General features: G+C 42.5%; 1 protein-coding gene across 1 annotated transcript in view; it reads left to right on the top strand.

Moving 5' to 3' along the window:
• The window catches only part of LOC146833907 (coagulation factor XIII B chain-like), a 1,069,530-nt gene that overhangs the window by 194,145 nt on the left and 851,142 nt on the right, over positions 1 to 24,243 (top strand). Inside the window, exon 3 of the mRNA XM_085601818.1 lies at positions 9,507 to 9,683. Within this exon, the coding sequence (XP_085457944.1) occupies positions 9,507 to 9,683 (177 nt within the window). The remainder of the gene's footprint in view (positions 1 to 9,506; positions 9,684 to 24,243) is intronic.

The raw sequence follows: 24,243 nt of genomic DNA, 5'->3' as shown, positions 1-24,243 counted from the left end.
AACTGGTGTTAGTGGGAAAGATAGGAGGAATATGCTCTTGATCCTGTGTGTTGTTCAGTAGTGGGTGCTTGGCTGTTTCTCAGCTGAATACAGTGTTTAAGTGGTCATCTTTAGTGGTGTGTGAGGCTAGCACTTAATTACAGATATAATCTTGTACCTCTTTAAAGATTGAAACCTCATTTTTCCTTGTTTATAAGAGTATTTGAAGTATAATTCACAATCTCTAAAGAAGCATTTCCATTGTATGTGTTGAGCATCCATACCCTAGATTTATGCCTGAATGTCAAAAAAGGAAGTTAAACTGACAGTCTATAGGTTGATTTGGTAGTGTGTGGGCAGTTAAAGATCACTGGAATAAGTAGTTGTTAGATCTGTCAGCCTTAGGGTGGTCTTCCCCCAAACTTTTCACCTAATCCTCCCCTTCCCCCAATTTTTGCTGATCTCATTTTGCTGGCCTTAGTACTTTGGGCACTTTGCCTCTGCTAACCAGTGCTAAGGTGCATGTGCTGACTCCTTAAAACATGGTAACATTGACGTATACCCAACTGGCATTATTAATATGCTTGTAAGTCCCTAATAAAGTGGCAATATCTCGGCGTGGGGCCTGTGAATAAAATGCTATTATCGGACCTGCAGCACTGACTGGCCACCCACTTAAATAGCACATTAACCATGTATCAGGCCTGCCATTTCAGCCTGTGGGTGCAGTTTAAAACTGACATTTCGACCTGCCAAAATAAGTCATTTGCCAGGCACAAACCCTCCTTTTTAATATTTGTAAGTCACCCCTTGTGAATGCCCTGGACAGCCCAGAGGGCAGGGTGCAATGTGTTTAAATCGTAGGACTTGTGCTTTTAAGTTTTACACATCCTGGTAGTGAAAAACTCTTACATTTGTTTTTCACTGCTGTAAGGCCTACATCTCCCATAGGATAACATAGGAATTACCGTATTACATTTAACCCCTTCGCTGCTAGGCCTTTCCCCCCCCCTGTACTAAGCCCTTTTTTGGCTATTTGGGGTAGTTTGCGCTTAGGCCCTTGTAATCTTTTGACCACATAAGATATCCACGCCAAATTTGCGTCCTTTTCTTCCAACATCATAAGGATTCTAAAGGTACCCAGGGTTTGTGGATTCCCCTGGAGGGGACTCAGAATTTAGCCAAAATACAGCAAAAGTTTTTTTGGGGGGGGGAATGGGAAAAAAGGGCTACAGATGAAAGCATCTGTTTTTTCCCCCGCAAATGGTATCAAAAAAGGAGTTGTGGTGCTGAAATCACCATCTTCTCAGCTTTCAGGGAAAAGCAGACATTTGTCAGAAAACCAAAATTGTTTACACAGTTTTGGCATTTTTCTGGTTTTCAGTTAATGGTAGATATGGGAATGAAATCAATAATAGATCCTGGACAGCTATACATTTTTGAAAAGTAGACAAAATTCTGAATTCAGCAAGGGGTCACTTGTGTAGATCCGTCAAGGTTTCTTTATAGAAACTAACACTTGAATATAGGAAAAATTGAAAATTAGTTGAAAAAAGCAGCCTTTTGTGCCAACGTTTTCACCTGTAACTTCTTCAAGTTATGAGAGCTGTTTGAAAGCAATATACCGTTACATCCGCTGGACTTTTCTTGTTGTGGGAATGTATAGGACTTGTAGGTTCACCAAGACCCTGACGAATCCTGAGCCAAAAACTGAGCAGCGTCTTGCAATGGTTTTTTATTATGTATCGGGTATAGAGCAATTCATTTGGGAAAATATATGAAAGACACCTATGTATTTATGAAATAGGAAAAAAAATATAGAGTTTAGAAACAGTAGATATATACACATTTCCGAAATTGTGAGTACCCATACTAGCATGAGAATTATAGGTCATTTTTCAAAATGACGTATTTTTTACACATTGTCTTTCATTTGGAAGGCAGATATGCATCGAAAGTTCAAAGGTAATAACAGTTGCTCTACAATTCTGTGTTACCCTAAGTCTCCCAATAAAAATCGTACCTCACTTGTGTGGGTAGGCCTAGTGCCCGCAACAGGAAACGGCTCAAAATAGCAACGTAGACACACATTTATTTTTACAGTGAAAACTGACCCTTTTTTTGCCAAGTGCCTAGCTGTAGATTTTGAACCCTAGCTCTGGCGGCACCTAGGGAAACCTAGCAAACCTATACATTTTTGAAAACTAGACACCCAGGGGAATTCAGGATGGGTTGACTTGATTGGCTTTCACCAGGTTCTGTTATTCAGAATCCCTTACAAACCTAAACATTTGTAAAAATAAAACACATTTTCCTCACATTTCTGTGGTGGAAAGTTCTGGAATCTGCGTGGATCCACAAATTTCCATCCACCCTGCGTTCCCCAAAGTCTTCCAAGAAAAATGGTACCTCACTTGTGTGGGTAGGCCTAGTGCCCGCAACAGGAAACGGCCCAAAACGCAACGTGGAAACACCACATTTTCAGAGTGAAAACAGACCCTTTTTTTGCAAAGTGTCTGGCTGTAGATTTTGAACACTAGCTCTGCCGGCACCTAGGGTAACATAGCAAACCTATACATTTTTGAAAACTAGACACCCAGGGGAATTCAGGATGGGTTGACTTGATTGGCTTTCACCAGGTTCTGTTATTCAGAATCCCTTACAAACCTAAAAATTTGTAAAAATAAAACACATTTTCCTCACATTTCTGTGGTGGAAAGTTCTGGAATCTGCGTGGATCCACAAATTTCCATCCACCCTGCGTTCCCCAAAGTCTTCTGAGAAAAATGGTACCTCACTTGTGTGGGTAGGCCTAGTGCCCGTGACAGGAAATGGCTCGAAACGCAACGTCAACACACAACATTTTTAGAGTGAAAACTGACCCTTTTTTTGCAAAGTGCCTAGCTGTAGATATTGAACCCTAGCTCTGCCGGCACCTAGGGAAACATTGCAAACCTTTACATTTTATAAAACTAGACACCCAGGGGAATCCAGGATGGGGTGACTTGACTGGCTCTCACCAGGCTCTGTTACCCAGAATCCTTTGCAATCCTAAAACTTTGTCAAAAAAACACATTTTCCCCACATTTCTGTGGTGGAAAGTTCTGGAATCTGTGTGGAACCACAAATTTCCCCCACCCCGTGTTCCCCAAAGTCTTCTGAGAAAAATGGTACCTCACTTGTGTGGGTAGGCCTAGGGCCCGCTACAGGAAGCGGCCAAAAACCTATTGAAGCGACATCAAAACTACCTATCACAAAACAACCTGGTTTTACAAGGGGGGTCCCATGAGTTTTTGGCCCCAGGCTCAGCGGCCATCTAGGGAAACCTACCAAACCCACACATTTCTGAAACCTGGACACCCGGGAGAGTCCAGTGCCGTATGGCTTACATGGGTCCCCTAACATTTGTCTACCCAGAATCCCCTGCAAACCTCAAATTTAACTGAAAAAAATCACTTTTTTTCTCAAATTTCTGTGTGGGAATGTTCTGGAATCTCTGTGGATCCACAAATTTCCTCCCACCCAGCCTTCCCCCAGGTCTCCCAATAAAAATGGTACCTCACCTGTGTAGGTAGGCAAAGTGGCTGAAACACGAAATGGCCCAAACCGTATTGTGGAGACTTCAAAATTACCTATAACAAAACTACCTGATTTTGGGAGGGGGCACCTGTTTTTTTAGCCCCGGGCTCGCCGCCATCTAGGGACACCAACCAAATCCACACGCTACATGTTTCTGAAAACTAGACACCCTGGAGAGTCCAATGAGGTATGGCTTGCGTGGATCCCCCAACGTTTCCCTACCCAGAATTCCCTGCAAACCTCACATTTAGCTGAAAAAAACATATTTTCTACATATTTTTGCGTGGAATCACCGTGCTGGCACAAATGTCCTACCACTCAGCGTTCCCCTTGTCCTCCAGTGTAAAATGATACCTCACTTGTGTGGGTGTCCAAAGCAGAATTGGCTAAAAACATATTTTTAAAAAAATGTAGCACTTAGAATTCTCGGTGCTATACTTTAAATCCCTATGTTTTGGGCTCTTCCTAGTCATAGGCCTTTGGCCCACCCACACAAGTGAGGTATCATTTTACTCGGGAGAACAAGGGGAACGCTGGGTGGTAGGACATTTGTGCCGGTATTATGATCCCACACACAAATGTATGGAAAATTTGATATTTTTCAGCTAAATTTGAGGTTTGCAGGGGATTCTGTGTAGGAAAACGTTGGGGAACCCACGCAAGACATACCACGCTGGACTCCCCCGGGTGTCTAGTTTTCAGAAATGTTTGGGTTTGGTAGTTTCCCAAAATGGCCGCCGAGCCCGGGGACAAAAACCCAGGTGACTCCCTTGCAAAAGCAGGTTGTTTTGTGATAGGTAATTTTGATGTTGCCTCAATAGGTTTTGGGCCCTTGCCTGTCGCGGGTACTTAACCCACCTACGCGAGTCAGGTATCATTTTTATCGGGAGCCCTGGGGGACCGCTGGGTGGGAGGAAATGTGTGGATCCACGTAGATTCCAGAACTTTCCCACACAGAAATTTGAGAAAAAAGTGATTTTTTTTCAGCTAAATTTGAGATTTGCAGGGGATTCTGGGTAGGAAAATGTTAGGGGACCCATGCAAGCCATACCTCGCTGGACTTCCCCACGTGTCTAGTTTTCAGAAATGTGTGGGTTTGGTAGGTTTCCCTAGATGGCCGCCGAGCCCGTGCCCAAAAACTCATGGGACCCCCCTTGCAAAACCAGGTTATTTTTTTATAGGAAATTTTGATGCCGCCTCGATAGGTTTTGGGCCCTTGCCTGTCACGGGTACTTGACCCACCCATGCAGGTGAGGTATCATTTTTATCGGGAGACCTGAGGGAACGCTGGGTGGGAGGAAATTTGTGGATCCACATATATTCCAGAACTTTCCCACACAGAAATTTGAGAAAAAAGTGATTTTTTTTCAGCTAAATTTGAGGTTTGCAGGAGATTCTGGGTAGGAAAACGTTAGGGGACTCACGCAAGCCATACCTTGCTGGACTCTCCCAGGAGTCTAGTTTTCAGAAATGTGTGGGTTTGGTAAGTGCCGGGGGCCAAAAACTCATGCGACCCCCCCTTGCAAAACCAGGTTCTTTTGTAATAGGTAATTTTGATGTCGCGACAATAGGTTTTGGGCCCTTGCCTGTCGCGGGCACTAGGCCTACTCACAAAAATGAGGTACCATTTTTCACGGGAGGCTTTGGGGAACGCAGGGTGTGTGGAATTTTGTGGATGCACATAGATTACAGAAAATCCACCCCAGAAATGTGAGGAAAATGTGTTTTTCTAAGACAAATTTTTAGGTTTGCAAGGGATTCTAGGTAACAGAACCTGGTGAGAGCCAGTCAAGTCACTCCATCATGGATTCCCCTGGGTGTCTAGTTTTAAAAAATGTATAGGTTTGCCAGGTTTCCCTAGGTGCCAGCAGAGCTAGGGTTGAAAATCTACAGCTAGGCTCTTTGCAAAAAAAGGGTCCGTTTTCACTGTGAAAATGTGGTGTGTCCACATAGCAGTTTGAGCCATTCCCTATTGAGGGCACTAGGCCTACCCACACAAATGAGTTACCATTTTTCTCAAAAGACTTTGGGGAGCGCGGAGTGGGTGGAAATTTGTGGATCCACGCAGATTCCAGAACTTTCAACCTCAGAAATGTGAGGAAAATGTTTTTGTTTAACACATTTTTAGGTTTGCAATGGATTTTGGGTAACAGAACCTGGTGAGATCCAGTCAAGTCAACCCATCCTGGGTTCCCCTGGGTGTCTAGTTTTTAAAAATGTACAGGTTTGCTAGGTTTCCCTTTATGCCGGCTGCGCTAGGGCCCAAAATCCACAAGTAGGCACATTGCTAAAAACAAGTCTGGGCCTAGTCTGCTTTCTGCCGCTCTGGGGGGGGGTATCAGGGGGTGGGGGTGCCCAGATATGCCCCCAAGTGGGCAGAACCACTGTGGCATTTATTTTGGGGGGTGGGGGCATTGGTATGCCCATTCTGGGCAGTGCCCACCCCATGCATAAAAAAAGCCAGCATTGGCGTCTAGTGGGCTTTTTGACCCCCCAGGGGGGGCAGAAAGGATGTAGTTTTTGCGAGAGGGTGGGGGCATTGGCATTCCTTTTTTGGCCAGCCCCCACCCTAATTCAAATTTGCCCAAAAAAATCCCTGGCGTCTAGTGGGCTTTTTGCCCCCACGGGGGTCAGATTGGGGGCTACTGCCCCATCTGCCCCCCAGGGGGGCAGAAAGGCTGTCATTTCTGCAGGGGTAGGGGCATGGGCATGCCTGTTTTGGGCAGCCCCACCCTAATTCAAATGTGCCCAAAAAAACTCCCTGGCGTCTAGTGGGCTTTTTGCACCCCCCGGGGGGGGGCAGATTGGGAGCTAATGCTCCCAACTTCCCGCCGGGGGGGCAGAAAGCCCACTAGACACCAGGGATTTTTTGGTGCAAATTTAAATTAGGGTGGGGCTGCCCAAAACGGGCATGCCAATGCCCCCACCCTAATTAAAATTTGCCCAAACAAAATCTCTGGTGTCTAGTGGGCTTTATGCCCCCGGGGGGCAGATTGTAGGCTACTATCCCATCTGCCCCCAGGGGGGGCAGGAAGGCTGTAATTTTTGCGGGGGAGGGGGTGGGGGCATGGGCATGACCGTTTTGGGCAGCCCCCACCCTAATTCAAATTTTCCCAAAACAATCCCTGTGTCTAGTGGGCTTTTTGATCCCCCAGGGGGCAGATTGGGGGCTAATGCCCCCATCTGCCCACCAGAGGTGGCAGAAAGCCCACTAGGTGCCAGGGATTTTTTTGGGCAAATTTTAATTAGGGTGGGGGCTGCCCAATACGGGCATGCCCATGCCCCCACCCCCTCCCCCACCCTAATTAAAATTTGCCCATAAAAAATCCCTGGCATCTAGTGGCCTTCCTGCCCCCCAGGGGGGCAGATTGGGGGCTACTGCCCCATCTGGCTCCAAGGGGGGGGAGAAAGACTGAATTTGGCCCAAAATACATGGGGGGAGCAAAGGCCATTGCCCACGGGGCCGCTACCCCCTCCCTGGTGCTAGTGGGTGGATCCCTGCTTGGGGATCGCCCTCCTGGGGTGATCCCCAAGCAGGGATCCACTAGGGAAGGGAACCATTGGAAAGAGAAGATTCTCCCCTTTCCAACGATACCTCTCCCAAGTGTTTCGGTGCTCGGGAGGGCTGGGATAGCCCCACAAGCACTGGCCCAAAAAACATGGGGGGAGCAAAGGCCCTTGCCCAAGGGGCCGCTCCCCCCTCCCTGGTGCTAGTGGGTGGATCCCTGCTTGGTGATCGCCCTCCTGGGGTGATCCCAAAGCAGGTATCCACTAGGGAAGGGTACCCTTGGAACGGGGAGATTCTCCCCTTTCCAAAGATACCTCTCCCAAGTGTTTCGGTGCTCGGGGGGCTGAGATAGCCCCATGAGCACTGAAATACTGAAACTGAAACTAAGTTTCTGTTTCGTCATTGCAACAAAAAATAAAAATAGGCCTGGGGAGGTTAGGGGAGCTCTTCCCCACCTCCCCAGGCAAAAAAAAGGGAAATCCCTCTGCTGACTGCAGCAGAGGGATTCTCTGAGCGAGTGCTCATGAGGGAATGGTTCCGTCATGAGCACAGCAGCACTTGTGCTCATGACAGAACCATTCCGTCATGAGCACTGAAAGGGTTAGTTGGCTGCAATTTCCAAATAGGAACAGGTAGCCAGTTCATGTTTAGTGTCTTTGAAATTGTAATGAAAAATTCTAACTTATGGTGAAATCCGATTTAAATTACAATTTTGAAATTGCCACTTTCAAGAAGCTGACATTTTCCTGCCTTAGCCATTTAATGCCTGCATCCTGTCACTGGGACACATTACTGGGATAGTTGACAGTTGGGCATTGTGCATTCCTTCTAGACAACCAGACACAATAGAAAGCTTATGTGTGCCTGGAAGGACCATCCCTAGGAGTATGGGAGGAAGGAGCTGGGCAAAGCTCCACACAAAGGGCTGCATAACCCCAGGGTAGGCGAGGCAGGCCAACTGTGCACTTCAAAGAATGCCTATAGAAGCATCTATCCCACTTCAAAGGAGGAACTTGGTATAAATGTTGGGCCTCAGACACCACCTCTTCAATATATTTCTGGAACTGTGGATGCCCTGCCAGGAAGGACTGCTGTGCTGCTGAAAGAACTGCCACTCTGATGGGCTGCTACTCTGAAGGAACTACAACCCTGCTTTGCTAACCTGCTGCCTTCTACGCTCTTGCCTGGTTGAGAGGGACTGGACCTGCATCTCTTTAACCCAGAACCCCAGAGTGACCCCCAAGTGCTCGTAGGCTGGCCTCCTGACCTGAAGCCTCACTGCCACAACAGGCGTCCATCATATTGCTCCTCCACCTGTACTCTACTATCTGTGAGCCTACCCTGCCAAGTAATGCCGCCCTAGTCCTTGACCCTTGGAAGTGGCCCTAAAGTACTTGCCAGCCTCTGTGGATCCAGCAGAATTGGCACATCTCTTCTGCTGCCGTAACCCAACATAGCCAAGTAGTTGAAAGGATGAGATCATTTATGCAGAATAGATAAGAATGTAGGTTAATAGAGAAGGGTTTTTTGTGAAAGATTTTCACAATAATTATCATTATTTTGATATGCATGATTAGTAGACAAATAAGACTTTATATACAATTGTATTTTGTAAATGACCAATCAAAGTGTGTCTATATTTTAAGGAGCTCTGTGTGGCTCTCTTTTGCAAGTGTTCCCTGCAGAAGAGAATTTCTATGACAGGGTTGTCTGAAACTCAACTCCCTTGAAAGAAATGAGAGCCACCTGCCATTATTCGTTTCAAAGAGGGAGGTACGATAGGTATATTTCCTCTTCCAACTTAGGAGACTAAACGAGGTGTGCCCCCCTTAGTGGAGGAAATCACAACATTTCAGTAGAAATACTTCACATTTTTCTGCTAGAAGGGCATGGGTCATACCTTTATTGCCTAGTGCGTTTTGCAGAGAAACTTGAAAGAATGTTAACTATAAAGAGTCCTGCTTCTCCAGAAGGCAGCACAAGATGCAGTCATGTGCCCCTGACTACCTGTTTAGTGTTTTTAATGTCTAGATAACACCAGCACAAAGGTTGCAAGTAAGAGAATACAGTGCAAAGGAATATACTTCTAAAGAGTGTCAGAGGATTTGACTACTGAGTCAGTCAGTGGCGGGAAGGAGATGTCTAAATTACCTGCAACATTTCCCACATTCCTCGTAGGTTACGGTTGTTTTCCTATTGGTGTGGCCACTGTGAAGACGGCAGGTAAGAGAACCTGTCTCTGCAGATTATTTCAATATTAATTTTGGTATTGCTAATAATGATCTGTTTCTGGCTGAACCAATATTCTCCAGCAAGAAGGCATGGTCCAGCCCATTGATGTTAGATGCGTTGAAGTCCATGTAGTGAAACATGATTTTTATTGTAAATGTGTTTATTCAACATTATACAGACATGGCTTACCATAACCTCTTTCTTTTAGGTGCGTGTGCGCGGTCCTACTTTAACAATATGGATATGATTTTTAAAAAAACACTTTATACAGAAGGGCAAACTGTATCCTTCCGCTGCCACCCTGATTTTTTCACTCATGAAGGACAAGAGGCTGGAACAGTAGAGTGCCTTTCAAATGGAAAGTTTTCTCAAGCGACGTGCATTCGTGAGTAATTTAATATTTCATTTATCTCTTTTGGGTGGTGGAACTGGTAACCCTAGAAAACAGCACAAACTCCCTCTTTGCATGCTTCGAACATGGTTAAGATTTTAATAAGGCCCTTAAGTGCATTCTTCAACTATTAGCATACTGATCACTGGCAGGGGGTGTCCATATGTGTCAGAAGCTGACAACCGGAAATAATTTCTGGCCATCTGTGTGGTTACTAGTGCCTACAGGCATACTATGCATGAGTGGATGGAAAGTGGTTCGAGACATCGTTCACTGCAATGCGCACAATAGGAAGGCATGGAATGTTAAACCTCAGCGTGATACGGAATGCTTGTGCTCTTGATATGGGAAAATACATTTGATGATCTTTCTCACTTGCACTCCTTTGATGTGTATGTACGTAAAAGACAGCTTGGCATGGTCACTCACTGAATGTGGGTAGCAGATACGGATCTGGGTTTAGCAGAGTAAAAGTTATCTATACTTTGCTTCTTGTAATAATAATAATAATAATAATAATAATAATAATAATAATAATAATAATAATAATAATAATAATAAAGGGCATTTGGAAAAGCGCACAGCTACCTCAACGAGGTGTCCGGGCACTAGAGCGGATCACAACAGAGAAGAAGGGCAGGCCACTAATCCCTTACTCTTACCATTCCCTACATTCTCCCCTGTAGACTGCTGCTGTCTTTCCTTGGCAGGCTTTTATTTCCTCTTAGCCACAGTGCTTGCTCCTCAGGCAAGAGCCTTTGGGTGTATGGACTGCAGCCAGGTCAATGATGGGCCTGCAAGAGGATCAGGAAACACAGGCACAGTTCCATTTCCTGTTTCCTAAGCCACCAGGAAGACCAAGTGACTGCAGTGTTTGGTGGGCTTCTCCAGATCCCACTTAGCAGGTGGAATGGTGAGACAAGTGTCAGAGTAAGGTAAAAGGAAATAAAACATTGGGAATTGGTGCTTTGGGTGGGGGTGAGGAGTTTTTGTTTGTGTGTGTGTATGCGATAGAGAGGGAATGCACCTGGATGTTTACTTTTGTTTTGTATAATAATTAGTATCCATTGCAGTTCTTCATCACAGTGGTCTGCGCATTTGATTCTGGACTAAAGTCCTAGATGTTTAGTTTTACATTGTTTTATTTCTTACTTGTTAATGGCACGTCAATGCACTTACAAATAAAAATGAGTTGACATTAAGTGATTAACCTGCAATTTAATTGACAGTGTATATACTTATTAAAATGCGTTATGGCAATACATGGTGACTAAATGGAACAAACGTGGCGAATAAAAGGAAATACCCAACCTTTCCATTACAAATCCTCTGTTTTAAAAAAAAAGGGACAAAAAGCCACAGTGCTTGCTCCTCAGGCAAGAGCTTTTGGTTGTATGGACTGCAGCCAGGTCAATGATGGGCCTGCAAGAGGATCAGGAAACACAGACACAGTTCCATCTCCTGTTTCCTAAGCCACCAGGAAGACCAAGTGACTGCAGTGTTTGGTGGGCTTCTCCAGATCCCACTTAGCAGGTGGAATGGTGAGACAAGTGTCAGAGCAAGGTAAAAGGAAATAAAACATTTGGAATTGGTGCTTCGAGTGGGGCTGAGGAGTTTTTATATGCGTGTGTGTGTATGTGCGATAGAAAGAGAACGCATCTGGATGTTTACTTTTGTTTTGTATGATAATTTGTATCCATTGCAGTTCTTCATCACATAGATCTCCACATTTGATTATAGACTAAAGTCCTAGATGTTTTGTTTTACATTGTTTTATTTCTTATTTGTTAATGGCACGTCAATGCACTTACAAATAAAAATGAGTTTACAATAACCAGCAATTTCATTAACAGTTTATACACTTGTTAAAATGCGTTATGACAATACATGGTGACTAAATGGAACAAACCTGGCGAATAAAAGGAAATACCCAACCTTTTCAATACAAATTCTCTGTTTTAAAAATAAGGAGACAAAAAGCCACAGAAATTTTCAATTTCAATCGAAAATATATTGAAGTAGAAGCATTGCAATTCCTTAATCACAATAGTGATAATTTAAGAAAAATGTTCCTACATATTAAATTTTATTACAATAAAACCAGACCTAACATCTTCTTTCATGATTTGAATATATATTATCGGAAGTGGTGTGTATATGTGTGTATGTATGTATGTATATATATATATATATATATATATATATATATATATATATATATATATATATATATATATATATATATATATATATATATATATATATATATATATATATATATTCACTGAAAAAACCATAGGTTTCACACATGTTATAGTTGGCGGAAATTTTACTGATAAAAAACCAATGAAATTCCCCCGTTATAGTTACTGCAGGCAACTATAACTCACGCGACCGCAATCCTCTGCTGATGCTAATACTGTATTTAGACACTTATTTGCCCATGTCTTCTTCCATACATTTTTAGCTATACATATATTACAAATATTTTTTTTTCATAAAGACACATATGTCATCAGCAGAAGATTGCGGTCGCGTGAGTTATAGTTGCCTGCAGTAACTGTAACGGGGGAATTTCATTGGTTTTTTATCAGTAAAATTTCCGCTAACTATAACATGTGTGAAACCTATGGTTTTTTCAGTGAATTTGCAAGGTTTTTTAAATGCTAATTCCTAACTATAACGTGTGTGAAACCTATGGTTTTTTCAGTGAATTTGTACGTTTTTTTAAATGCTAAGTTACTTTACGCCATTCGTGGCGTGCGCGCCCACTTAACGCAGTTCGTTCTGTGCGCGCACGGTGCGCTTCGCGCACCGTGCGCGCACAGTGAGCACGCGGTGCGCTTCGCGCACCGCGTGCCCACGTTACGCTACATGGGCCATGTACGCAAGATGCGCTTCGCGCACCGTGCGCACATGGAGGACATATGATGCACTTCGTTTTGAAAAGTAATATTTTAATTTTTCGTATATTTTATAAGCCATGCACAAATGGTGCCCTTCGGGCACCATTTAAACACGGGGTGGAGATAGTGTGGATAATTTTAAAAAAAATTTTTTTTTTTTTTAAATTTTAGTTTTTTTCAGCTGTGATAAGCCATGCACAATTGGTGGCCTTCGGCGACCTATTGCACTCGGGGGGCAGAGAGTGTGGATGATGTTTTTTTTTAAAATTATTTTTTACCGTACGCGTACGGTAAGCGTAATCGGCGAAAATACCGAAAAAATAAAAATTCCGTTTTTGGCCTTGGAGGATCTTTGGGGACTCCCTCTACATGCCTATGTGTGTGGGAGCTGTCTAAACAGCCCCTTTACATGTTTTTGGGCTTTAAATTTTAAAAATCGCTCTCAGTGCGAGAGAGAAAATGGCGGCCACTGCTTCCTGGTTTCGGCCGATTCGAATGTTTACTAAGATCTAAGAGCCAATCAGAATCGCGCTCGCGCACGCCACTGTACGCGTACGGTAAGCGTACCGTAAGCGCACCGTAAGCTGGCTCAGATATATATATTGATTTAAAGGCTATTTTCTCAGAATCTACTGAACAGATTTACACCAAACCTACAAAAGGCACTTCCTTGACCTGAGGACTACCTCTCTGCCAAATTTCTAGTAATTCTGTTCAGCCATTCGGGCTGTAGCCCTGTCTAAAGGTCCTATGGAAAAATGCATGGGAAAAACGCGTTTTGGGACCCCCCTTTTATCTCAGCCCCCGCTTGACGAATCCCCCCGAGACTTTCAGGGTAGGAGCGTAGCGCCCCACCTATTCGCGAGGATTCGTCGACCGGCGCAAAAGTTATTCAAAATAGAATGTTGCGGATTTCCTATGGAAACGTGGTCCTAACTATAACTACCTACTGGCGACCGCCAGTAGGTAATATATATATATATATATGCGCGCTCCGGTTCCACTTTAAAACGAAGCACTCCCAGGCGGGTGCGGATTTGCGGCTGTGGATGCCGCACTGTATGCCCGCTCTATTCTCCTCAATTATGAAAGAATTTTCGCACTCTCTGGGACGTAAAAGGAAAACTTTATTCTCCAATGGCCAGCAACAAATGCGTTTCGGCGAACTGCCTTCTTCGGTGTTGATGACACACCGGAGAGAACCATGTTTATAAGAACAGTGAAACAAAAAAGGGACCAGCGTGTTCATTATACTGGACGCGCCATTTTTAAAAGGTTTTATATGAACCAGCATTTCATATTCACCTCATTGCTGACATGAAATCATGCTTTTATACCATAATTATATACATCAATGAACCTCAATTGTGAATAAACATAATTGCATATCATCACCATAAAGTTCATAATTATAAAACTAATTTCACAATTGTTGTTTTATAATCATCTTCCAAACACATATCATCATTCGTATATCGGTTTTGCCATGTGCTAAATAATTAGGTATTTATTAATTGTCTCGCTGTGGATCGGCAATGGTCCCTGCTTTGTCTCACTTCTAATACAATGCCTTATTGCAGTCTACTGTTAAGTTGGGGCTTACGTTATTTTTATTTTCATTTTCATTTTCATTGTTATTATTTGTTATTATTTTTTATTTATGTTTTACTTTGCAATCTCAATAATGATTAGGAAAACAAATTCATGTAGCGATTACAACTTCAATTGCAATGGTTCCTGTCTATTATCTCAATTCATATTAATCCCAGATGATAACTAAATATCTCAGATTCAGGAACCTATATGTACCGCTAACTCTTCTCCACTGTTCAGGCCTTTTGGAAACTTTGTGAGTAAGTCTATTATATAACGGGACTCGAGTCTCCACAATTTGCGGACCCGGTCACCCCCTCGGACATTTAGGGGAACGGAATCCGAACCATAAAATTGTAGCTGATTTCGGTCACTCTGATGTTTCTCAGCAAAATGGCGTGCTACAGGGTATGCAGAATCTTTCTTATCAAAAGCCCTCAGATGTTCCAATATTCTAATCTTCAGTTGATGGACCGTACTGCCTATATACTGTAGCCCACAAGGGCATACTAGGCAGTATACTGCATATGGTGTACTACAAGTGATAAATTTTGTTATCTTCCTTTCCTTTCCTTTGTCTGGTATTTTGTATGATAGGACCCTATTACTGTTTGCGCAGGCTTTACACCTGCTGCACGGAAAAAAGCCCATCATTTCTTTTAACGTGCTCACTCTCTGTGGTACTTTTTCCAAATGACTTCTAACCAACATATCCCGAAGTGACCTTGCTTTCTTAAATGTCACCAGGGGATAGGCTGGAATGTCGTCACATATAATGTTGTCTGTTTTCAGAATATGCCAATTCTTTTTAAGTATATGTTTTAAATGATTGGCTTCTGCAGAATAAGGGGTAACCAATCGGAATTTACCCTTATCATCTCTCTGTTTTTCTTTATCAATTAACAGTTTATCTCTTGGGATTCCGCTGACTTTACGCAATGTGGCATTCAATATTTTGTGATCATACCCCCTTACAGAAAACCTGGCTATGCTTTCTAAGGCAGCCACCTCAAAGTCCTTCTCTCTAGTGCTGTTCCTCTTCAGCCTAAGTAATTCACCATAGGGTATGCTTTGAACAAATTTAGGAGGATGACTACTGGTTGCGAATAATGTAGAATTTCCTGCGGTGGACTTGCGGTATAAGGCTGTCTGAATCCTGCCCTCTTCTACAAACACTCTCAGGTCCAGGTATTCTACTGCCACTGGACTCACAGTTCCCGAGAAGTGCAAGTTAACATTATTTGTATTGAGAATATCGACATACCCAAGAGCAGAGTCCACTGTCCCCTGCCACACAATGAACAAGTCATCGATATATTGATACCACTCAACTACCTTTCCGCAATTGTTCCCGCACTCGTAGGTTTTGGGCACCTGCTCCTCCCACCAGCCAACAAACAAGTTTGCATAGCTGGGAGCAAAGCAGGTGACCATCGCTGTACCAGACAACTGTCTATAATGTTGATCCTCAAATAAAAACTATATTGTTTTTTAGCCAAAACTCCAAAAACTCAATCAACATTTGATTATGTTCTGCATATCGTAACTGTTGTTTTTCTAGATAGAATTTCACAGCTTTAAAACCATCCCTATGATCTCTACAAGTATAGAGGCTAGTGATGTCGAGTACCATCAATTGGTAAGTAGGATCCCACGTAAGTTGCGTAATTCCGTTAAAAAAATCCTTCGTATCTTTCACATAGGAATCCAATTGTGCCATAAAAGGAAATAAAAAGTGATTTATAAACATTGATAAATGCTCAGTCAGACCATTCAAAGACGACACAATTGGCCTGCCCGGTGGATGCAGGCTATCCTTATGCAGTTTTGGAATGTGGTAAAAAGTGGGAACTACTGGATTTGAACTACGATGAAATAAATGTTCTTCTTGGCCTAACATTGATTTGTTGTGCCATTTTTGAATTAATTCATCATAGGTTTTTATACTCTTCTGATACATATCATTTGTTGTTTTCTGATAACATTGTTCGTCTGATAGTTAGCGTAAGGCCTCCTTACAGTATTGTTCCCTCGTTTGAAGGACCAAAGGTCCCCCTTTATCGGAGGGCTTTATGATTACAGACGCATCCTGTCTCAGGTTCTGTAGTGCTATTTGTTCCATCTTCGATAGATTGTTCTTTTCACTCCTTGGCATATTTTTCGACCTATATCTTAAAAGATCCTTCACCATGGTTTCCGAGAACACATCTATCGCATCAAACGGCATTTGTGGGTTGAAGAGGGATTTAGATTTAAATGGACTTTCTTCTCTTTCTTGCTCAATACCTACATTTCTGGCCCTTGTAGCCATATCATCATTAGTTGTTGAGTCTCCTTCTATTTCTGATCGGAGATCTTCCAAGAGTTCAATTGCTGGCAGATCTTTTCCAGTCAACATGTCCATCACGGTCAACCTTGACGTTATTCTCATAGGATCTTTCATATTCGCTCTCAATTTAAAATATTTATGCAGTTTTAATTTGCGCACAAAACTGAAAAGATCAATCCTAGTTTGTGTATATTCCAGGTGATTACGAGGACAGAAAGTTAATCCTAGGCTTAGTACTTTGACTTCAGTCTCCAAAAGGGATTTTTCCGTTAAATTAACCACTGTTAAATTAGTGGTATCTACTGTTTTTTGGATGCCACCCCCAGCTCGTCGCGTTTTTCTGCACTTCTTACCAGTGGTTTGTTCTTGCCTCCCCATAACCAGGACTGACGAATAATTTGAAACTCGTCGTGAAAAGGAGTCTGGATTCCCCTCCCTTCCATTGGTCTTCCTGTTTGTTCATCTCCTGATTCATTCTCTGTGAGATCAGATTCTGAGGTTTCCACTCTTTGGGGAATTTGTTTAGATCTTAAACTCAGTTCCTTTCTTGGACCGTCAAATTTACGGGCAAAAGTTAAAACCCTGCCCTGTAAGTAGTCATTTTCATCACGTAGAAATTTCTCTTGTTTCCGATTTTTTATCTTTTGTTCATATGTGAGCAATCTTGCCTTCATTTGTCCCATTAGATCCTCAATCATTTTCTTATCTTCCTCTTTAGCTAGCTCCTCTTCTAACTCCTTGATCCCACTGAGCGCTTTATCACGGTTGCTCCAGGCATATTTAACCAATATTCCCAGTGTCCCTTGGCAATATTGTGCAGTATGTTCTACCCAATCTGTCAACAGCTGCAGATCTGGGTTCTCATATGAGGGAACTGTGTAGACTCTTAAGCCTCTTGGAACTCTGTTCTCATCAATATAGCTTTGTAAGCTGGTGGCCTCCCACCACTTCCGTGTTTCGCGTTCATACATGATGTCATTTGAGATGTCATCAGTGATGTCACTGACCATGTCATGAATGATGTAATATGTGACATCATCAGCAGTGGATTGCAGGCGTGCGTGTTATAGGTAGCAGAACTAACTATAACGGAGGAATTTCAATGTTTTTGTACGAGTGAAATGTCCAGTTAACTATAACAAACCCTGAAACCTATGCTTTTTTTCAGTGAATTTCTAAGGTTTTTTAAATGCTAATTCCTAACTATAACATGTCTGAAACCTATGGTTTTTTTCAGTGAATTTTGAAGGTTTTTTAAATTATAATTTTTAAATGTAATAATAGTTATATGTATTTTTTTATACTGATTTTCTACAGTTTTTTAACTGTTTATTTTTACATATTTTATTTTTTAAATTACATTATATATTTTTAATATAAATGGAAATAAAAATATTTTTTTAAATATTGAAACTGAAATTTTGTTTGTTGTTGAATGTATAAGTGCAGAACTATCAGTGTGTTGGTTAGTTAGGGGACTGCATGCATAGTGGATAGGGGTTTGAAGCAGTCCATGTGCTAAGGCCCGGCTCACTGCATGAATACTTGGGTACTGACTGAATGACTAGAGTACTGCAAGGAGTGTGCCTGGGTGAATTTATAAGTGTTTGGGTTTTGGTGCATTGAATGGATTAGTACATGATGCTGAATGGGTCACTAGAGGAGTGCAAGGGGAGTGACAGGGTGTTTGCTGGAAGTGTATGAATACTGACTGGGGAATTGAAGGTGTGAAAGACAAGTGTGAAGGTGTGAAAGACAAGTGTGTAGGTGGTTAGAGGACTGCATGCATAGTGGATAGGCGTTTGAAGCAGTCCATGTGCTAAGGCCTGGCTCACTGCATGAATACTCACACTGTGGTGAAGGGAGGGGATGGGGCCTGAGGTGACGTGTGAAAACACGTCCTGTGGCGCGTTTTAATTTGGGGAAATAATTCCCCTTCAATCCTGAGAGCCCCAGGGGGCTAACTAGCCCACCAGGTGCTTCCAGTAAGCGCCACTGTGCTGTGTTTCAGACAGGTGGCCCAGGCCATGCCCCTTTTTACACCTCTCTGCAACGCAGCTCTGTGGCGCTTACTGGCGGTCCCTAGTGGTCTACTTGGACCCTAGGGACACTCAGGATTCAAGGGGACTTAATCTCCCAAATTAAAACGGACACAGGGCATGTTTACACAGTGGTAAAGGGAGGGGATGGTGTAGGAAAGTGGCTCTATATATACTGGACCAAAGTAAGATACAGTGTGTATAGAGTCCCCAGTCCCCAGAGGTTTGGCAGAGGTTAAAGTTAGATATAACCTTACTCTCTAAGTGGTAGCTTGGTCGAGCAGTAAGGCAGTATCAGAGGACAGTGTGAAGCATTTGTTGTAGACACTCAGTCAGCAATGGTCTCACACACTCAAGAACTGAACTTTAGGCCAATTGTTTTGTATCAAAAGATATAGTTGATTTATTTTAGAACCAACAAGGTATCAAAATATACTTTCTCAGGATGAGTTACTTTAGTTAAATACTTTTCACATAGGCAATAGACTTTTTTAATGCAATAGTTACAGTTTGTTGCATTAGGCAACACAATTTTAAACACAATGCAGCATTGAGCTCAATGGGAATTTCTGGCTAAATGCAATTAGTTAGTTTGTAGATTACTTTTCTAACCATAGGACTGGATCCTAGATTCAGTCCCGGGACATGAGCTGTAAACAGTTAAGTAAAAGCGTTTTGGTTACAATAGTGATTTTTAAGGAATATTATTGTATTTTAAAAGTTGACACTTTTTCAGTTGGAATTACCAATGTTATCCTATGGAAGGAAATTCAAGTTACTGGTAAGTACGGTTAGAATTACTTTTCAGGATCAGTACTGGGCTCAAAGATGCAGCACTGAGATCTCTCCTGATAACAGGTGAGTAAATCGGAATTCGTAGTTCGGCTGATTTTAGAGGAATATTTGTAACTTTCAAAAATCGACTGAAAGTTTTTCTGCAAAAAAGCAGGCAATGATATCCTATGGATGGAAATTCAAGTTACTGGTAAGTACGGTTAGAATTACTTTTCAGGATCAGTACTGGACTCAAAGATGCGGCACTGAGTTCTGTCCTGTTAACAGGTGAGTAAATCGGAATTCGTAGTTCGGCTAATTTTAGAAGAATATTTTGAAGTTCCAAAACTCCACACTTAGAAGAATTTCCAAGTGAAACCAGTCAATGTTAGCCTATGGAAGGAAATTCAAGTTACTGGTAAGTACAGTTAGAAGTACTTTTCAGGAACAGTACTAAATCGAGCCCCGGGGGTGGTGGTCCCCAGTGCTGCGGGGGGGCCTGAGAGCCACCCGCAACTAATTTAAAGAAGCCCCGGGGGTGGCGGTCCCCGGGGCTGGGGGGGCCTGAGAGCCCCCCCACCTAATTCAAAGAAGCTCCGGGGTGTGGCGGTCCCAGTGGCTGGGGGGCCCATCTGGGCCCCCCTTTACATAATAAGTATTGCCCCCGGGATTTGGCTGGGTGCGCGAATCGCGATGATTTATTTTTTAAAAAAATGCTTTTTTTGGCCCTGTGGGACCCCCTGAGCAGGCCTAGGGGGTCAGGGTGTTTCTACCCTGCCCCCTTTTTGCGTTTTGCGAGTTTTTTTTCTGCTTTCTTGTGCCTCGGTTCAACATGGCTGCCAACACTTCCTGGTTTGGAGTGTTGACAGCCAATTAGCATACAGCTCGTGCTCGGCAGGGTGCGCAGATCCACTGCTGCCATAGATATATGTGATTTTGATTTTCTCAGGAAATACTGAATGGATTTACACCATTTAACAAGGCATGAGTGTGAACCAAGGTCTACCTCTTTGCCAAATTTGGTGTAATTCTGTTCAGCAGTTCGGGCTGTAGCTGCGATTAAAGGTTCCTATGGGAAATTGCATGGGGAAAACATGTTTTGGGACCCTCCTTTTTTCTCGGCCACTGCTTGACGAATCACCCTGAGACATTCAGGATAGGAGCAGACTGGAGCGCCCCACCAGTTTTGAAAATTTCACGAAGATTCGTCAACCGGCGCCAAAGTTATTCCAAATAGAATGTTGCAGATTTCCTATGGATAATATGTCCTAACTATAACTACCTACTGGCGACCGCCAGTAGGTAATATATATATATATATATATATATATTCCAACCGAAAATTCACGCTACCATCCAGCATGAAATACAAGCCCATCCAGTCGAGAGGTCAGTCAAATAGATTTTATTCAGCAGACAGCGTGAAAGTAAAAGCATAACGCGTTTCAACACTATCGTGTCTTAATCATATGCAGCTGTGGGGAACAAGTGACTTGGAGTTTAAATACACTCTGTTGGTAAACAGTGAAGAGGGATTCTAGTATGCACAGTTAAAAGCGCTGGTCACAGTTTGTTTTTCGTTTTTTCTTCTTTTTCACTTTGGGACTGCATAGTACCATTTCAACATAATATTCAGATTGTTATCTTTGTTTAGTACATTTCCATGTTTAAATTAGTGTCCAAATTTTCAAGGTTTCAGTCCCAGTGTTATTCGTAATTAACTACAGTGACCAGCACGCACCATAAATACAACATTACATCCTTCTTATTTAAAGTTAAATTTCGATTCAAAGGTCATAGCTTGCCCACCTTCGTGCTTCAAAGGAGTCCATTCCATATTGTGCAGGGGGGTAGCCAATGATTATTATTCCTCCATTCCGCTCAAAGGCATTGTTCCACAAAGTGAAAGCTGAAAGTTTCACTCTTTTCCTAGTTGCCCGCATTTATTCATTTTCCTTGCTCTCGAAGTGCTGGGGAAATCCACAGCAAACCCTGGCTGCATGCATCATTCTGAAAGTTTTCAACCATCAGGCCTCCCATATCGATAGTGGCACAGCCTCCTATTACAGCGGTGGCTCAGCAGAAATCCATCCTTCATTTTCATGACTGCAGCCGGCGGGCATCCTTCACAAAAATCCACATGAAACTTTGACGAATTGGACACCCTTCCTAGCGGGTCGGGGCTTGCTGGCGACGTCACCGCCTAAATATTCCAACCGAAAATTCACGCTACCATCCAGCATGAAATACAAGCCCATCCAGTCGAGAGGTCAGTCAAATAGATTTTATTCAGCAGACAGCGTGAAAGTAAAAGCATAACGCGTTTCAACACTATCGTGTCTTAATCATATGCAGCTGTGGGGAACAAGTGACTTGGAGTTTAAATACACTCTGTTGGTAAACAGTGAAGAGGGATTCTAGTATGCACAGTTAAAAGCGCTGGTCACAGTTTGTTTTTCGTTTTTTCTTCTTTTTCACTTTGGGACTGCATAGTACCATTTCAACATAATATTCAGATTGTTATCTTTGTTTAGTACATTTGCATGTTTAAAGCAGTGTCCAAATTTTCAAGGTTTCAGTCCCAGTGTTATTCGTAATTAACTACAGTGACCAGCACGCACCATAAATACAGCATTACATCCTTCTTATTTAAAGTTAAATTTCGATTCAAAGGTCATAGCTTGCCCACCTTCGTGCTTCAAAGGAGTCCATTCCATATTGTGCAGGGGGGCAGCCAATATAATGTATATATGTATATACATATATATATATATATAAAGATGTTTCATGCAATTCCAACCCCAAAACCCTGAATCCCACCAGAACTCAAGAGGCAAACACAATTGTCGATTTGGCAAACATTAATTTGACAGCAGCAGAACAGCAGCTCCTATCCCTAGGATTATCCTATTGTCCTGAATCAAATTTCAACTATACTCAAAAAATGGCTGATATATATGTTTATAAGAAAACTTAAACTTAAGAAAAGTCATCAATCAAGAGGTAATCATAAGGATCGAGGTGACCTCGTACAGCCTAACATCGACATTAGCCCCCCCAGTGTGACTATATCAGACTTGGATCTATTACAGGACTTACAAGATTTGGCAGGAGGGGAAGAAGCGACAACTAGTACCAGCAGTAGCCAAGTGAACTCTGCAGACCCTATCCGACACCAATATGTGGCATTAGAAAACTGTGCCAAACCGGCAACCCACTTCAAAACAAAATCTAGATTTGTACCTATTATGGCCAGAGACTCTATAGATGTGTTCAATGAACAGATCGTTGCGCAAGTCAAGAAATTAAATATCATCGCTAATTGAATACAAAAGAATATCACCAACCAAGAAAGCAAATATTATCAATTGATCGCCAAATTAAGAAAAGAAAACAATGTGGTGATACGCAATTCCGACAAGGGCGGAAACGTAGTTTTATGGCTGTTAAAGGAATATCTGAATGAAGCAAACAGTCAACTAAATGAGAAGGAATGCTCCATTGAAATTCAAAAACACCCAGGAACTCTTTTTTTAACAGCTTCTTGCTTGGAAAAGTATGGGCCTTCTAAGCTGGGAGGAGTTCAAGTATCTTAAGAAAGAGCATCCAACCATCCCGATGATTTATTTAATCTACAAAATGCATAAAAGAATTCATAAACCACTGGGAAGGCCCATCATTGCAGCCTGTGATGGCCCACTTGAGAACGTATCTAGATACATTGACATTTTCCTGCAGGATTATGTACATAAAGTAAAATCATGTTCAGGACACAGGGGATTTTTTGAGGAAGATTAAAAGTATTCAATGGAAGCCAGAATATCTGCTCACAGCTCTGGATGTATCATCATTATATACATGCATCATAAACAAAGATGGAATGTGAGCTGTGGAATATTTTCTGTCAAACAGACCTATCAAGTATACGCAGCATACCAAAATGCTTCTCACTATGTTACTGTTTTGCTTAGAGAATAATTTATTTTTATTTAACAGCCAAATGTTTCAACAAATACAGGGAGTGGCGATGGGGGCCAGCTTCTCCCCCAGTTATGCCTGTTTGTTTATGGGCTGGTGAGAGGAGTTGGTCCTCATGCAACAATATAAGCAAATAAACTCAGCAAATATGGTAAAATGGCTGCGATTTATAGATGATTTATTTATTGTGTGGAATGGCGATGAGCAGAATGCTACGGATTTTATTGTACAGATCAACAAGAATGATATTAATTTACAGTTTACCTCGACTTTAAGTAAAGACACTGTGACATTTTTAGATGTACAGATTGAAGTAATCAATAATTGTCTGTCCACTACACTATTCAGGAAACCGACATCAGGGTATACATTGCTACATGCTTCAAGTGCGCATCCCCCTCATTTAGTTAAAAGCATCGCCTACAGGGAAATGCTTCGCATGAGGCGTATATTTAGCAATGAAAAAGACGCCAGTAAAAAAGAAGCAGAAAGTAGAGCACGTTTCCTGGCAAGGGGATACAGAACAGAGGTAGTGGACGCGGCTATAAGAAGATCTAAAGAGCAGGCAAGAGATGATTTATTGCATAAATAGAATAGTATTGAGACAGCCAAAGTAAGTGATGAAGCCCAACAACCTACTAGACTTATTTTAGCATTTTCCAGGCAAGAAAAGCAACTAAGGGCAATAGTTAGGGGAAATTGGCCCATAGTTAGGGATGACCCTGTGATAGGCAAGCTCTTACCATCCAGTCAAGCGATCACATTTAGAAAGACCATGAGCATGGGCGATATGCTGGTGAAAAGCAGCCCGGAGGATCAAAGCAGAGGTATGTGGCTAACAGCCGGAAAGGGATTCTTTAAGTGCTCCTCATGTAAGGCGTGCCAATATGGCATGAATGCAACTTCAAACAAAACAGCATTCAACGGCAAATCAC

This window comes from Triturus cristatus, chromosome 4_2 (assembly GCF_964204655.1).
Source record: "Triturus cristatus chromosome 4_2, aTriCri1.1, whole genome shotgun sequence".
In the NCBI taxonomy this organism is placed as follows: Eukaryota; Metazoa; Chordata; class Amphibia; order Caudata; family Salamandridae; genus Triturus; species Triturus cristatus.
Note: the sequence above shows the minus strand (reverse complement) of the source record. Positions and strands in the feature narration are given on the sequence as shown.